Source organism: Apteryx mantelli, chromosome 2 (genome assembly GCF_036417845.1).
Source record: "Apteryx mantelli isolate bAptMan1 chromosome 2, bAptMan1.hap1, whole genome shotgun sequence".
NCBI lineage: Eukaryota > Metazoa > Chordata > Aves > Apterygiformes > Apterygidae > Apteryx > Apteryx mantelli.
Genome location: NC_089979.1, coordinates 118,431,204 through 118,448,864, shown reverse-complemented (window position 1 = coordinate 118,448,864; position 17,661 = coordinate 118,431,204). Strand labels below are relative to the sequence as shown.

The window sequence follows — 17,661 nt, the reverse complement described above, 5'->3', positions numbered from 1 at the left end:
GATTTGAATGGGCATTATTTCTTACCAATACACGCAAAGCACTGGCACCTACCCAGTGCATAACAATGTTCCACTGCAAATGGCTCAGCCACAAGGTGCAACCCTTCTAACATCAGAAGAATTGGCGGATGGCCTTGGAAAAAAAGTAGAAAAGAGGTAGAAGTGTTTATTTTTTGCACAGATGAGTGATGTTTCTGTAGCATTCCGTGGCCTTGCAAATGATGTGGTGCAAAATTAAAGACTGGAAATTTGGTCAGGAGAAAAAAGGGGCAGGAACACTTGTACTAGACAAAAGTTACATGGTAAAGAAATTTATTAGACAACATAATTAATAGGGGTGTGTAGGCACTTTTCCCCGACCACTCTTTTCCCTCATTGCAGTAAATTTCCATGGCTTCCTAAGCTTACACATAGGCACCTCAGGATGCTAAGGGAAAGGCTCGCTCTCTCTGGCACTCAGCAGGTTTGGGGGGGGCATCTCAGCTGTGCTGCCAGCTTCCAGCGCCCTGTCTCCCACATCCCTCTTCCTCTCCTGAATCCTCTCTCATCCCCAGGGAAAGCTCAGCAGCTCTCAGGGAAATCTTCCCTTCTTCTGGAGGTCCCATCAAATTCAGCCTGCAGCTGTTAGCACAAGGGAGCTAAAGAGCCTTTTCCTTGTTGCCCAGCTGCAGTCTTTCTAAGTGAGTACCAGATTAAAATGAAACACTTATCTGTGGACAGACACTCACATAACATCCATCACACTAAATAAACAAATAGTTTGACACTTACAGCTAACATTTTATGAGATAAGCAATTTTGATTTTAAGGTATGTCATAAATTCTGAATGTAATACAGAAATAATATATAAAATAATATATAAATTGTAATATATATTTTCAAGGTTAAGGTTATGATAGCAAGCATATTGCAGTATTAGTGAAAGATAGCTATGTTCAATTAATAGTCTATGATATGCTGAATTTCTTACAGGATCACATGTATCATGCATAATTAATCAATGTTTATATAAGGAAGATGACTTAGAAGTACAAGTGGTTTTCCAAAAGCTTCTTGGGTTGGTTTCCTGTAATGGCATTTGGCATGTTTCTGCTGGGCTAGGTTGGGAGTATCAGAGAACTTACTGGGATGTTTTATTCTCAGAACTAGTTTTCACTTTATCCATAACAGTTTATTTGGCTTTTCCTTTGAAGAAACAGTAACAACATATTTAAATGACTTTTTAGAGGAGTGAACTTCACGACTCTGATAAAGCTGACAAACCTAAAATTGCAATGTTCTTGTATGGAGCTGAAGTCTGTATGCAGCCATCTATACTCTTTTCCTCCAGAGCCCCCAGCTGTGGCTAAAAGGTAATTGCACTGTCTCTGGGGGTAGCTGAAACAGACATTTGTGTCATTTCCTCAAGCAAAGCAGTGCCTGCAATAATGCCACCAAGTGTTTCCATTTGGCATCAGCTTCTGCTAGCTGAAACAGGAGACTGGGAAGAGCATTTTGGGTTGCACAACTTCACAAAGCACCGCAGGGCCTTCCGGCATGGAGAGAAGAGGCTGTGAGTGAGGGAGACTCCTTGCCACCTTGACAGCTCCAGCGTCTTTCCCAGAGACTTTTGTATGGCTCTCTGGGCACAGCAGGGACAGCTTCAGCTGATGCCCAGGTCATTCAAACACTCTTTTTGCACAGCATACAGCTTTCTGCGAGCAAACAATGTGGCCCAAACAGACACTAAACCTGAAGAGGAACACTTATCCCCAGATTAGAAATAAAACCCCAGGGATAAGGGCATGTAACGAGCTGACTGCTTTAGGGATGTTGTACTACCAGTGGCCTTGAGGTCTAGCCGCGTGCTTACATTTGGCGTGAGTGGATCAGCACACCGCTATCAGCCCAGATTTGGCATATTTCCCTGAACGCAGGCACTGCTCCAGGCAGGGGGTGCTGGGCTCAGTGCAAAGCTTGGCTGGGCTGCACCTCCTCTGTGCAATGCTGCATTGGGGCAGTTTGGGCACAGCCTGGGGAGGACGGACAGCATGAGACTCTTCCCTGGGCTCACTCAGCGTGGGCTTTGCCACCATGCGTGGGTTTGGAAGCCATTCGGTAGCCTCCCTTTGCTCAAGGTGGGTACAATGTCATCCTCTCTTGGCAAGGTGTCAGGAGGCTCAGCCAGGCCTCCCAGGGGATGCCCTCGCCCCGTGGCACAGGTGCTGGGCACACATCACTTGGGGTGCTCAGATCTGCCGGTTTCAGTGTCTACCTAAATTACACACCTCACTCAGAGCGCATTGCTGGGGCTGTGCTGCTTGTGGGGACGGTGCAGTCAGGACCAGTAAGATCTGAGAAAGTCAGCAGGGAGCTGTCGGCTGGGCAATCACATTCATCTCTCCTAGACCCATCCCAGCAGGAGAGATGGGCTCCTGCTCTCACAGCTGGAGGCCCCAGCAAGTTGTTATTCAAAATGTTGTGATAAAATCCTTTCCTTTTCTTTTCCTGGCGTATGCGAGGCCTTGGACTGACTTCACGCAAAGGCAGGGTACACTTGCATGGTCTGCCTCTGGATCTGTCCCTGCTCAGGGATGTCTGCAGCTGGGGTTGTCCAGACACTCTGGCCATCACCTATCTCATGGCTCTGTCAGCGGCCATGCTCCCTTCTGCCACCTGTGCTGCGCACTGCAGTCACGTCACACACGCAGACGAATTGCTACAATAACCAGAGTTCGAGGAGGTAGACGGGAATGGAAGACGAGGTGCTGCTGATTCTGCTGAGGGATGCAAATCTCTCTGCAGAGCCAAATACTGCTTTGAGCAAATGTCGGTGTAGGAGGGACACCCACCAAGATATTTAGATATTTTCCATTGATAGTGTGCCCGTAAAATCACCTCCACGTCAGCAGCAACAGTATCTGGGCTGGGGGCCCGTCACACCTCCCACAGCGCCTAACCTGCGCAACGCCCAGGCAGGGGCACGGCCCCAGACCAGCGTGGCCCCAGACCAGCAGAGTCACACTGCACTGCTGAGGGCTCAGAAATGTTAAACTGAACTTCATTTCCTGAACCTGAACTTCAAAGCACATGAATCAGCATCTCCTACACCAGGGGGAATCTCAGTGCTTTTAGTATCTCCTTGCCATTGCCTGGGTTTGGAGAGGAGCAGCTGTTTAGCTCCCCCTTTCCTTAAAAGCCCGAATGGAGGAGGGGGCTGTGGTCCCACACTCTCTGGGACCCAGCGCCCCTTTGGCCTCCCACCAGGACAGCAAAGCTCTGCCGGCTGTGCCCAGACCCAGCCAGGGCACAGCAAGCCCAGCCCCAGGGACCTGACGATGCAAGCAGCGCTCCCGTGGCCTGGCTCTCTCTTCTAGGCACTTTCTCTGTGCTTGGCGGACAACAGCACACTCACACACATGCACTAACACATGATGTGGGCAGGAACATCAATTATATTCCATAATGATATCAGCAAGCCAGAGAGCGTGAGCGAGGTGATGTCCTGATGTGAATGTCACAGGTTGCCCCAACCCTACCTGCTGAAAACCACAGGGAAAGATGAAGCAGCCGAAGAGATGCTGCCATATGCAGAGCCACCAGCACAGAGCTCAGAGACAGAAAAAGGAAATGACTGTCAAAGAGGAAAGAAAACCGCAAAGCGAGACCTGGTGGCTGCCACCAGCCGTCCCAGCTGCCAAATGACCCCCCCACCCCAGCAGGGGCAGAGGCAGGACCTGGGAGGCCCGGACATTAGGTCACTCAGCTCACTCTTAGACATTGAGCCCTCCGAGGAGACAAGAGTCCTTCATAAAGACCCCCCACCTCTCTCAGCCTCCATTTTGTGGGCTGGGCCCCCTCTGGCCTTCTGCGAAGGGGTCACTGAGCAGCTCCGTGGCAAGTCTGTGCCAAGGGCTTCTTGAACATGACTCAGTTCTGCCCCTCGGCTGACCACAACCGCAGGCATCTCCAGTACATCCCCTCTGACCATCTTCCCTCCCTCCACTCCTGCTGGCTGTGAGCACAGTGGGCAGAGAAGAGGAGCAGACCATCTCACACAGACAAACAGTACAAATCATCCTGCTTCTTCTGCTCGTATGAAAGGAAGGAAAGAAAGCAAAATTTGCAAGCCAAGTTGAGTGTGCCCCCCACATCTTCCCCTCTACCTGCTAATGGAGGGGAAGCAATGGGGAACTCCGACTCTGTCCCCAGTTTGCCAGGCCTTGTTCATCTCCTCGACCCACCACAGCCATTGCCCTGGCGCTGGTGTCTACGGATGGAAAGTGGGAAGAAAACATTCACCAGCTGTTAAGGGGCAAGAAAACAGCTGATCAAGATTGGCAACTGGCCTTGACATCGTTACCGGAAGAGGGCTGCTCAACAGATCTGGGTTTGTCCACATCCTACCTAGTACTGGAAGCAGGACTGCCTCTGCCCTGAAGAGTTGCTCCACGTCATTTTGATTAATGCTCAGGTTAACCCTGGAGGTCTTGGCGCTCATGCTGAGCCCTGTAACCATTCCTGCACTTGCTTGGCTTGGCCAGGATTATCCTCCCTGCTAGGGAAGTCTGTACTCTGCTCTCACCCTGTCGGAACAACTTAGCGTTTGGGAACAAGACCCATTTCCTCACTCACTGCTCTTGCGTACGAGAGGTGCTGCGTTCTGATAGCTGGTTTGCAAACACTTGGTGACACGAACATGTCTTTGCCTTGCTGGGTATTGTGGTAAAAGCTGATGCTGAGCTAAACACAACTGAGAACACTTTTATGATTTCCCAGTTGTCTCTACTAAACTGTGGCTGGGCCCTCTCCTTCTTTCTTTCTTTCTTTCTTTCTTTCTTTCTTGTTCATCATCACATGCTGCATGTGCATTCACATCATGAGATCAACTTTTTGTCTGAAGCACTTTTCAGAATAAACCATTTATTTGCATCTCCATCTTCCTAATCTTTATTTCCCTTCCTCCTGACACTGTAACAGTACCTCAGTGAGCCAAAAGAGTGGGCACAAGAGGCAGCATTATATAAGCTCAGTTTTCCAACGATATTCTCAACTCTGCGCATGAACTCCCTCATCAGGATTTTAGGAGGCCATTGCACTGCCACTTTTGCTGGCGGCGACAAATGTCATCAATGCTAACAAAGCTAGGAAGGCCTTTGAAGGTTTTTGAGGTAGGAAATTAGGGCCTGTGCCAAAAGGTTTCCCTCCCCCGCAACATGAAATGGCCTCACAGGACAACTGACTAGTCAGGGTAGGGATAGCGGTACCTCACTGCAAAGCAGGATGCCCTGTACAGGGTTGTTCAGCTCAGCAGTGGCCATACTCAGACCAGCAGACAGGAGGAGTGTGGGGGGCAGAGAGTGTGACATCCAGTCTGGGCGGCCGAGTTGCTCTGCGTGTGCGGGGGACATCTGCACCCTGGACAGTTCTTGTGCCACGTGGTGGGACATGATGGGGAAGGAGTCAGCAGCTGGTGTGGGCCTTTGCCCCTGTCGAGAGTTCAGCCATGTCACAGCCCAGGATTGGTCTCCCTGCATGTGCTGCTCTTCGGGGCTGTGGGCACCTCAGTGGTAACGAATCATGCTGGCTGAAGTGCACACTATCAGCCAGGGCTGCATCCTGCCTGGCAGGGAGGTTTCCTAGGGACGTCTTCAGGAACAACAATACTTAAGGAGATAACACAGCAAACACTGCCCTTTGCTTTGTAATATTGTTCTTTTCCATGTATTTTGTACTACGTGAGAAGTCTGTCACAGCTACTCACACCAGCATTACTTTGGCATTTACCGGTTGAACTACTAGCTAAAAAGCACATCCGTCTCATTTAGCAAATTCCAACAAGCTGTAGAACAGAAAAAGTGTTGCGTCAGGACTGGGGCCAAGCAGGTAAACTAGTCAGCAAAGTCTGGAAATCAACAGCATATGACTGCTATTCACACCTTCACTTCATTGTTAGTCTCCAAGAGCATCCAACATGGTATTTGTTTTGAGAAGGAAGAGTGATGCAATCATTTTCCTTGAATATTCACACATGTATGTGTGTGTCAGGGCAGAGGGGGTGTTCTTCCAAGGAAAAATGTCAAAGTAAAACTGATATCCTTTCTCATCACTGCCTATTGGCACTGTTGGGCCATCAGTCACAGACATCTTGACCAAAAATCCTTGGGCTACAAAAGAAGGAGTCATGCTTCCCCTCCCTTAACAAATTGGGGCTGCAGAGCAGAGTCTGCAGATAAAGTTGGTGGAATCAGGTGAGGCAGGGGGCACTTTGCAAGTGCATGGTGCAAATTGCAAGTCTATTCCTTTGACATTCTTATTCTTGTTCAATAAGTAAAATGACATACTGATCTTCAGAGGATGAACCTGATGCAGGTTTCTGTTTCCTTAGTTTCAACTGATGATAAGCTCTTTGGTTTGTGGTTGCTATAGGTCTTTAATACGATACGTAACACATAAAGGAAGAGGCAGTTTGTGACTAGCTGCTGTTATGGTGCAGATCTTCGCTATCAATTGGCATTGAAAGAAACCCAAGTTGAGGTAAATACTGCCAGGATGCATGAAGATATACTCACCTCTCAAAAAATGGTGTTATAAAGACATTTCTTTTGATACTCATTCAGACACAGTGTTGGATTATGGATGAGAACCTGACATACCTGCTGGCTGGAGAAAGCCTGGAGAACTTGGAGGTGAGTCATACCCAGCTAGGCTGCTACCCTGCTAGCTGAGTAGGGGCACATCTAGTGTTCCTTCTCTGCTGTGATATCTAGTTCTGCTGTGATATCTAGTCCTGCTAGTGGCAGCTAGGGTTTAAAAGAAATCAATGTGATCATTGTTCTCTGGAAAGAAATAGTGTGTGAAAATATCTTTCACTGATAAAACTGTGTGTCAAAGACACCCATTATAGTAGAGAAAATACTGGGTAGTTAAAAAAAAAAGATACTGGAGATATCTAATGGAGACAGTGTCCTGAACAGTGGATGAATACGGTGTCACTAATGTTGTTTAGCACTGTTTGTCATCATGGGTTGACTTTAGGTTGACATTGTCGCTGTTTAGTTACTAAGAAGGGCCAGGAAGTAGGGAAGCAGGGTGTACCTACTGCTGGGTGGATTTTGACAGGTGCCAGGGCTGAATTAAGATTAGAACTGCTGATACTGACAGGGTCCGGTTTATGTGCTTCTGCCCCCCTGGCATTTGGTTCTTCTTTACTGTTTATTCACTTCTGGGCTCTCTGGAAAAGCTGTCTATTTTGAAGATATAAATGTATTCAGTTCAGCTGATCCTGGCAACCAAGCTCTTTTACACCTGGTGATTCAGACACTCTCTAGTCACCACTTGAGAAGGGGCCCCCAATTACACCAGTCTCATTTCCCAGGGAAGCAAAACTGCAGCACCTGTGCAGACCTGACTTTGGAGGCTCCTGACTGCAGGCAGCTGCCAACACATCAGTGTGTCTGAAGATCAGGCTCTTGCTTCATGCAGGGCTTCAACCCCTGTCCTCTGAACTGTCATACTTTCAGAGGGAAAAGGCTGCCACACCAGAGGACAGCACAGCCTTTAAGCCCTCTTCTTAGTCCTGGTTCAGCCTCTGTCTCTTACTGACACGAGCAGGACACTGCTCCTGCTAGCAGGAGCTCTGCTGTGGCCACCCGGGCCAGCAGGAGCTGCCTTCCTGCAGCCCAGGGTAAAATGGCCAGGGGCAACCCAGAGGCATCTTATGAAGGCACCTCTTGCAGTGTACGGGGAGACGGCACAGGAGGCTCTCCAGTCTCCTTCCTCAACAGAGTCCTTCCCTTGTGCCTGTCCCTGGAAAGGAATGGGGGGCACGAGAATGCCCAAGAGCTACAGGTGCCCCCAGTGCCCCCTAAGCCCACAGGGTGCTGAAGCATCTTAAACAGCAGCAGAGCTCTTGCAGGCTCCTTCGTGGTCTGGTGCTGGTGAGAAACTGAGGGCTGCAGCCAGCACTTCTCAGTGGCTGCCTCCAAGGACAACCAGAGCAGAGACACTGCTGAAATGCACAGGCTGATACCTGGGACTCTGCTCTCTCAGTGTTAGGCTCTGAAATCAGCCCAGCCTGACTGCAGAGTCAGGCACATGCTCGCCCCTTGCAACTGGCTGGATGCTGAGCTGAGGTCTTTATTGCAGAAAAACAGAAAAACAAAATCACTTTTTACACAGATGGGCATGCCTGATCTTTGCTTCAGAAACTCAGAAATCCAGCCATCCCTGTTACCTGAATAAAGGCCTGGTGGGAATCAGCCGCTGCAAATAGCTGGTTGTTTGGGCAGTTGCAGAGAGAGGACAAGGCTTTTGCTGGGGAGAAGGGGCAGAAGCAATCGAGCAGTTTTGCTCTTTAGGAAATCATCACTTGGACTACAGCTGCAAATGCTGCAAATGCACTTGTGATGTGCACAACCCACTTGTGAACTGTAGCTGCTGGTACCTTTACAACTGAAAACCTATTTTAACAATGCTAGGAGCCTCTGAAAAAGTGACTTGTCACACTGTGGGCTATTTCTGGCACTCAGTAACTAAAAGTAGAGCTTTTCTGGAGGTCAGAGTTCATGTGTGTATTCCTCCCTGAACACTGCTCCCTTTCTCCTTTCTGAAGAATAACGTGGAATACAACCACAAAACCTTTGGCAGGGAGCTCTCAGCACACTGACTGTGTCCATCTTGGTACTGGTTTGATGATGCTCCTTGGCTCCAGCCCCACTTCCTAACAACCTCCACTGGGACTGCAGGCACAGTGCTGGCAACCCTACAGAGAGCAGGCTGGTGGGTTACTGGTAACCTCTGCTTTCCCACAGCAGCTGAGTTTTCCTTGATCTTCCCTATCCCCTCCTCTGCAACAGCCTTATCCTGGCAGGGAGGACTGGCCGGTGATATTCACTCCTTGTTTGCACTCTACCGGCCTGGACAAGGCGAAACCCCAAATGTGTGCTAAGAATAGACTCTGACTCCATACAGACTTCCAGGCAGATCAAGCACAGTGCATTTCTCAGTCCTATATATAGCAAGTAGACCCCAGCTTCTTGCATCTGCAGACAATGTGCAGGAAAGAAAGACTTTCTTTTTCAGAGATTTCCTGCATCATTATTTTCATTGGGGAAGCAGGAATGTGAGAAGAGTGTTTAGCTAGTCTTTAGCTACAACATGAAACAACTCACAGAAGAGGAACTCCATGTCTCCTCAAGTGCTTTGGTATGAGCTGAATTGTACCTAATATATCTACTAAGAATTTAAGTTGTGATACGTGTCTCATGAAATTATTTGTCCTTAAACAGGTAGATTACCCATCACCAACATTTAATTCCTCTGCACCTTATGATGGCGGTTTCCTCTACCCTGACATGGACATCAGCTGTGGTCTTGAAAATATTTCATCATTTGTATCTACATTTTTTCCAGTGCTGTACAGCATATTGTTTGTGACAGGTCTCATGGGAAATGCTTTGGTTGTTTGGGTCTTAATAGTCTTCAAGAAAATCAATACCATGACTGATGTGTATCTGCTGAACCTCGCCATCTCAGATCTCCTCTTTGTCTTCTCCCTCCCCTTCTTGGTTCAGTACTCCATAGTGGGCCAGTGGACTTTTGGAAATGCAATGTGTAAAATAATCAGTTCTGCTTACTTCATTGGTTTCTACAGCAGCGCATTCTTCATAACCATCATGAGCATCGACAGGTACTTGGCCATTGTCCGATCTGTGTACGCTCTGCAGGTTCGGACCACCGCACATGGGATACTTACAAGCCTGGTCCTTTGGGCGGTAGCCGTTTTAGCATCAGCACCAGCCTTCCTTTTTTTCCAGGAAGAGGATGATAACAACAGAACTATATGCATCCCGCATTATCCCGACAGTAACAATGGCTGGAAGATCTTTTCTAATTTCGAAGTCAGTGTCTTGGGCTGGCTGATCCCCCTTGGCATCCTCATTTTCTGCTACTACAGCATCTTGAAAAACCTGCAGAAGTGCCAAACTCAGAACAAATACAAAGCAACGAAGCTCGTGTTCATTGTTGTCACTGTGTTCTTCCTTTTCTGGACCCCCATCAACATTGTGCTTTTCCTGGACTCTCTGAAGAATATGTATATCATAGATGACTGTCACGCAAGCCAAAGGCTAGCTCTAGCTGTAGAGCTGGCCGAGGCGTTCTCCTTCATCCACTGCTGCCTCAACCCAGTCATCTATGCTTTTGTGGGTGAGAAGTTCAAGAAGTATGTCTGTGAGGCTTTCGGAAAACATGCACGGTTCCTACTGATCTGCAAAGACTACAGGACTTTCAGTGGGCACAGCTTTGACAAGCGTTCCTCTCTGCACCCAGCATCCTCACAGTCTTCCTTCATTGATACTGTCTTACAGAGCAAGGAGTTAAAAACTCCCATGCTCCCTTCCAGACTGTATGCAGAGGACCGAATAGGTGAAGAGCTAAATGACTTGAAAACAAGTAATTCTGCCAATGATTCAGCTTATAAAACCTTCACCTTGCCTTGGGAAAGATGTTTCAGTATCATGCCAGAGCAAGCTACACATGGAGTAGTTTGAAAGGGGAGGTTGAGACTGTTATTAGCAGTGCTCAGTTGACAATCCTGTAGCTCACAGGTGAAAGATGTGGAACAACACACTGTATCTTATTTCACACTATTTGCTGTGGGATTTAGCAACCATGTAAGCAAGTATGTCTTCATATATCCAACTTTTTGCTGGTGTGTATCCTTAAACATGTACTTTCCATTCCACACCTGCTGCACAGGTTTGCAGTGAGTGACATTTGTATAATACAAACTCCCCTAATGCCACTGTAACACTGAATGAGTGAAGCTCTTCAAGACCTTTCCATCTGAGAGGTCAAAGTAGAATAAATTGTAGAGCATAGTGGGTGTCATTAGGACTCCATCTTTCTAATAGATACTATCATCCTTTAAGAGAGCTGGACATTGATAAAGTAGCACATACAGCAGCACTACTTTATTTTGTTTTTTACTTCCGAAAGCTTCTCTGTATTCTGAGTTACAGAGATGTAATGGATCAAAAGATTCTTGTGATACCCAGGTGAGTGTAATGAATAATTTTCCCTGTCATTTTACATGTTTTTGAATGGAACATAATAATCTATTTCAGGAAAAAGTTCCTGCCATTTGGCTGCCTGTCTCTAGGAAGCAAGTATCTCCTCAAGCAAGGATAATGCGGCTGATTTATTCAAACTGATATAGCACAGAAAACACACCAAAATGATCGGCAGTGCATGGTCATCTCACAGCAACCCTCTAGAATTAATTTGATCTGAATACTCTGAAAGTACTGAATGCCATGCTCTTTCCCTGATGCTCCCCTAAGAGAGTAACTGGGTTCCTCTAATTTGGAAAACATGATAGATATACTATGCAGGAGAATACAGAGGAGACCAAAGACCACGGGCATGGTCAGCCTCTTACACATGAACCTGTAAGGGGAGTCACACTGTGCATGTGCATGTTTTCTCTAGGAACACAGCTTTTACTTATTCCGCTCCTTTCTACTCTGTATTTTACAAATACTACCAGTCAATCAAAAGAAAACAAATACACATTTTAGCAGTTTAACCTTGAATGTAACTATGACTTTGTATTCCATGTTTTAAGACATCACACTTGAGCCAGAACAAGAGACTATCTGAATATTTAATGTGCCAACACCATTCTGAATTCTTTTTAACCTGTACCACCTCAGGAAAAAGAAAAAAAACAAGATCAGGCTACAAAGCTGAAGAGCAGATGTGAGCAGAAGCAATATAAAAATTGTGATGGGTAGCTTTTATCCAAGCAGGTGAACATGCGTAAGTTCTGTGCAGAATGGTCCAGCCTCAACAGCTGGGTGCTTTTCTTGCTTCCAGCTCCTGGGACAACTCTACAATTTGGCATTACCCTCCTGGCCCCTCAGCTCGGGGCTCTGCCAACTGTGCAAATGCAGGAAGATGCCTCCTGCTCTCCTGTGCTCTCAGTCTCCACACGCACACTGGTGTGGCAGCAGGCTGCTCCTAGGCTTGTCCTGCCCCCTCCCCATCCCTTTCATAAGGGAAAGTAGCTCTGAGATCTGCAGGGATGTTCCTGCCCTCTCTCAGTCAAATGGGGGAGGCCCTGCTGGCCATGCAGGGGCCAGATGTGGGTCTCACCTTCACAGGCAGGAAGCTGCAACAGCTGTGAGCAGCTGGGCTGCAAGGAAGAGCTCAGGTTAGCTCCAGCTCTGGACTCCCTGTTTGGTTACTGCAAGTGGGGGAAGCCAGGGGCCTCAGGCAAGGAATCCTTTGTGCCGCAGAAAGCATCTCCCACCTTCCCACTGGAAGGCTTTGTCTGAGGCAGCAGTAGGGGAAAGATGCCCTTTAGAGTCTACTAGGCACTAGAGAAGTGAAAGACTTTACAAAGATGGCTTTTTCTCATGTTTAATTTTATTTCTAAATTTATAAAATATAACAAAGATGTACTTTCACTTTGTCATTTTTCCACTGTAAGCATACACTGAAGAATGCAGCTATTAATACAGCAGAGCAATGAAAACAATTGGAAAAATTGTCATATTTTGGGCACAACAAACTCAGCACACCTGGTTGTGGGGGAGGAGGGGAGCAGAACAAGATTATCTCTTTCCCAAGGGTTTTCCTACAGCAAGTCTCCCTCCAGAGCCGATAACGTGTGTTCTCAGTTCCCACTGACCCAGTGAAAGAGTTCCCTTTCTGCATGACACTATATTTACTTGACTGGAGTGATGACACACCTCTTCCCCAGCACCCTGTGTGCAAGGGAAGGACACTTTGGCAGTAGGTGACAGGCCTGGATCAGATAAGAGAGAGATGTGGGCACTCTGTGCAGATTGTTAGCACAGCTGGGGATAAGGGAGCTCTGAGGAAGGAGATGAAAAAAATCACCATGTGAGGAAGAGCTATGAGGGAGTATGTTAAGGAGATTGTTTGCCCCTGAGAGATGCAGGGAAGGCTGGAGTTAAGGACAGGCTTGCTTAAAGAGCTCAGTCTCAGCTTAGGGAGCAGCACAGATGCGTGTGGGCAGCAGTGGGATGCCTGGGTCTGGGCTGAAGACACAAACAACCTCTCAAGACCAGCTCAGGGCTGGGGTGGGGGGAACTGTCAGGCACATTATTGTTTCATATTTCTGCGTCTGACACCACAGACAGCAGGGGCTGGTGTCTTCAGCTTGCCTTCAGTCACTTAGACCAGATTTTGCTCTAGTCCTCTTGCTTGCTGGAAAAGCCAAGCGCAGTTTCAGGGTGGTTGGCAAGGCTCAGGCACTCCACTCCCTGCAGAATGACAAACTCAGATGGATTAACCCGCATAAAGCCAAACAGCCACATCAAGGCAGCAGTTCACCAAGCATCTGCAGGAGTCTCGCTGAACTGGAAGGGCTGGGCTGGGAGCTGGAAGTGCCAAGTGTTTGCCAGAGGGAGGGATTCTGCCCAGGAAGCCATGGCCAAGGCATCTCTGGGAAGCTGAACAACAGAGGGGAGACAGCCCAGAGGCTCCCTGCTCCCATCACAACAGTGATACTCAGGGAGTCTTAAATGTTCTTCTTCCTTTGCAAGGCTATGCCTAGTTAAGGAGAGTATACAGTAATTATTCTGCACAGGTGCAAAATACAAACAGCTTTGGTGAGAGCTGATTCTGCAATGATTGCTACCTTCCGGTTCCTCCATGTAGTGTAACATCTTCCTAACTAGGTTGCTACTGACTAGGAGCATTGAACCTTGATCAGGAACAGAAATGTAAAGTTTAATTAAAGTCAAATGTGCCCACTTATGCTGGACATGGGTGCTCACAGCTGGGGAGGATGCCTCACAGGAGGAGCAGTGAAGTGAATTTACCAATCTACCTGACCAGAGAAGGCCAGGCTGCAGTAGAACCACAGAGACGTTTTCAATGCTTGAATGCTTTCAGTGCTCATTTGTCTCACTTGAGATTACTCTTAACACCTTTTATCATTAGTGCATTAATAGAAACCAGCAGTTTCCTGAGTCCTGTGGTACATTTTGTCACAGGATGAACCAAATGACTGTTTGGAACCCAAATGAATACTACACAGTTCAAAATGTTCTCATTCACTGTAGCCTCAGGGTGTAACCCAAAATTACGGTAGATCCCGGAATCAAGAAAAAGCACATCCTAGCTTGTTGTCTTCTCATATACTCCTCTTCTGCGCCCAACCTTCAGTGTAATCAATACACATCTTATTTTGGTGACTTTGCCTAAGCTTCACCTCCACCACCCCCCCTTTTTTTGACAATATGGAATAAAACAGTTTTTCAGTTTATATTTGTTTCTATCTGAAAATAACTACTCTCTGGAAGCACAGCCTAAGAACAGATCATGAATACTGCTGGGCTTCAAAAGAGCAAGTCATCAGCTGCCTAATGTGATCCCTGGGAGGGAGGTCTGATTTTCTGTAAAACTTCAGAAACACATGTCTCTGAAAGAATTATCTCACATTTCATGTACATGGTTTGAATCAGTTGTAGGCCGTAGATTAATTTCTCTCTCTTAAAAAGGCTTCTTCTGAATGGAAAACCTCCCCCACACATTGGCATGAATAGGGCTTATTCCATGCTATTGGATGCGCTGGCCATTTCACATCTGAACACAAATCTTGAAATGCTTGTGCAGACAAGGGGCTGAACAAGGGCTGCATTGACCAAATTTGTGGGTAAAATGGAAAGGGTAGGCATGGACCAAGTAAAACAAGAACAGTTTTTATTTATGCACAAATGCAAGAAATTTTGTTTCTCAAGATCACTTTTTGTGTCTGATCTGTGTCAGTGAACAGAGGTGGCTGGGGGAAAAGTAGAAATTGAGGGTGTATGCATTTGACAAGTCAGGAGACACCCACAGATCGAAGACACGTTTTTCAATGCACCTGCAGTCAACACTCATTATAGCCAGCCAGTCCCAGACCCCACTCATCTGGCAGCACTGGGCAATTCTAACACCTCCTTCAAACACCTACCTTCAAACATCTATTAAGAAATGGAGAAACTGCCTCCACTTCCTGCCAAATAATATTGTGTCACTAGACAGTTCAAACCAGCTGGGTATTTTCTAGGTGACTCTGGTGAGCCACTCTGAAGCTGCTTGGCACAAGGACTACCTGTGCAGGGAGGGAGCGTAGGTGAGTGAGAAGAGATGGAAATAGTTTTGCATTTCCTGTTATTCTGCAGTTTTGAAGGGACTGCTGTTTTTCTGCAGTAACCTGATGATGCAAATTAAATGACTACTTGAGCTACTCGTGGAAGAACTTGTAACCTGTGCTGTGAAAGGAAGATTTTTTTTTTTCTGTAAGTCAATAGTGCAGAATCCCCCTACTGTTTTTCTTCTGTCAGAAGAAAACCATTAAATCCTACAGTGTAATGTGTATACTGAATTGTATCACCTGTGTAACTTGGAAAAGACATGCCCCGAGAGAGAAAAACAGCTTCTTGTGAAATACTGTATCTTGCGGATAGGAAATAGGAATGAGGATTTCAAACCCTGAAAATAGTCTTAAGTAGCCAGTCCCGTCCCTGCCCCCTCTCCTTGCCACAGCTGAATGCTTAAATAAAGCTTGGAAGCTTTTTCTTCTTCTTCTTCTTTTTGTCTTTTGAAGCTGCTCTTCTTCTGAGAGCATGGAAGTAGCTGCCAAGTCCCCCCAAGCTCTGATAAGTGAGCAGTTCCTCCTCACACCATGCCACGTCACGCCACACCATGCCACGCCACACATAAGGGCGACGGCGGCAGGACTGCGGCCCCGAAACAGTGGCGAGGCTTCCCAGGGGGCGGCTGAACCGGCCGGACCCGCCGCGCCGCGCCCACCAACGGCCACCACCAACGGCCAGCGCCAACGGACCCCGCGCCCATGCTGCCCCGCCGCGCTCTCTGCGCCTGCGCCAGTATCTCCCCTAGCCGGGGCGCAAACCGTCCCCAATGGCCAGCGGGCGACGGCACCTTGCGCCCAGCCACCGCCTGGGCTGGTGCCGCCTGTGCCCGCCCCGCTGCTTCAGGGCCCTGGACGCGGCGGGCAGCCAGGGCGACCCAGTACCCCCACCCCGCGGCCCCGTATGCTCTTCTTGGGTGTCACGACTTAGCTGTTGAGGGCAAAGACGTCTTCTAAAACCCCAAACAGAACTGAGGGAGGGCGCATGGGCATTTACTGCCGCACGGACTCAGTCCATCAGTCCAGTGGCCGCAGCTGAACGCTGCCTGGCCGTGAGAGAGGGGAAGGAGGGTGGCTGCACAATGTCCTGGTTTTCAGCCATCATAGGGAAGCCCTTGCTCCAGTAGTTACGCAATAACCCAATGAAATCTCTGAAAAGAGGTATTCCTTAGCAGACGCATTCAGCAGCCCTGGGGAGTGGCCATTCTCTTGCCAGCTTGTATACGGGTTCAAATTCCTGCCCCTAAACAGCTACAGAAGGACTGCAGACCAGGTCTGCGGATGAAAAAGGGGCTCCAAAAATTGTTGTCACCTTTCATGTTTCAGGAGGGAAAAGTCTGATCTAGATGGCACATGCTGTGAATCTCCAGTGGAAGGAAATACCTGGTATTGTCCTCCTGCACACTGTCCTTTGGCATTGTCCTTAATTTCTGTGGATCCCATTCTTAGGCATCTGAGTGTTTACATATACAAAAAGAGCCTGGTTATCAAAAAAGTCGCAAGAATGCGCCAGGGTGGCAAGGCAACTAAATGGTAGGAGCTGTAGTGCTGAGCCTGACTTCCCGTCGAAGATCTTGCTGCTGTGATCTAGAAAGAAGTTGAACCTTTTCCTTTGTTCACAGCCTTTGCTTTAGAATTTGGAGAATGTGTTGTGGTCCACATGATGGAGCATTTATTTCTACACATACCGCTACTAGCCTGTTCTTGCAAAATGTTGTATCCTGCAGATTGCAAATACTAGTACTTGTTAAAATAGTAAATCCTATCTGAAGAAAATCTGAATCTGAATCTGAAGAAAAAGTTTAACGGAACTGTATTTTATGTTTTGTTCTGCTCTGCTCTAGGAAGTAAGCCCAAGAGTATTCAGTATGTGTGGGAATAGAATGGAGGCAGACTTATAATGAGTTCAAGTTCTAGAATAAAAGATAGTTTACTATGAGGTTTGTGGAGGGGGGGGAGAGAGGGAAGAGGGAGATGGAGGAATTGTCAGTTTTGTAGAATTGTCCAGAACAGAAGAAAATGCACAAGCTGAAAGAATTAATGAAAAAATAGTAAAGTTCCTGAGGTGCAAGGACTGTGGAATTGTACTGCATGCAGTATCTGCATTATAAAAATTAAAATGTTGTGATATCTTGCAGGGAGAAGTAGACCAGGACCAAAAGTTTCAGAATAGCATTGTATTTGATCCATCAGTGTTTGTATATGTAAACATACATGCATACATACATACATATATCTATATATGCATGTATGCATATATGTATATACACATATATGTGTGTGTATATATATATGCATGGGTATCCATTCATGTGTAAATCATTCATTCATAGTTACTGAGCTGGAACAGTAACTGAGAAGTCAACCCCAGCTGTATGCTCAAAGTGGAGATCATACTGGTGCCTCAGTTGCTTAGAGCAAAACAGTTCCCTCATAGGTTTTCAGTGTTGTCCGGATTTTATACATTTCTGATGCCTCTGGTCACTCAAATCAGCCACTGCCATCT

At 47.2% G+C, this 17,661-nt stretch overlaps 1 protein-coding gene across 1 annotated transcript; it reads left to right on the top strand.

The window, feature by feature from the left end:
- Positions 1-6,615: 6,615 nt before the first annotated feature.
- LOC106488989 (C-C chemokine receptor type 8-like) lies at positions 6,616-10,533 on the top strand. Its single transcript, XM_013948104.1, has 2 exons — positions 6,616-6,669; positions 9,271-10,533. The coding sequence occupies exons 1-2, from the start codon at positions 6,616-6,618 to the stop codon at positions 10,531-10,533; spliced, it is 1,317 nt and encodes a 438-aa protein (XP_013803558.1).
- Positions 10,534-17,661: the final 7,128 nt, after the last annotated feature.

Coding starts and splice junctions, on each gene's coding strand:
- LOC106488989 (XM_013948104.1), top strand. CDS start 6,616: ATGGATGAGAACCTGACATACCTGCTGGCTGGAGAAAGCCTGGAGAAC. Junction 6,670..9,270: donor AAAGCCTGGAGAACTTGGAG/GTGAGTCATACC, acceptor GTCCTTAAACAG/GTAGATTACCCATCACCAAC.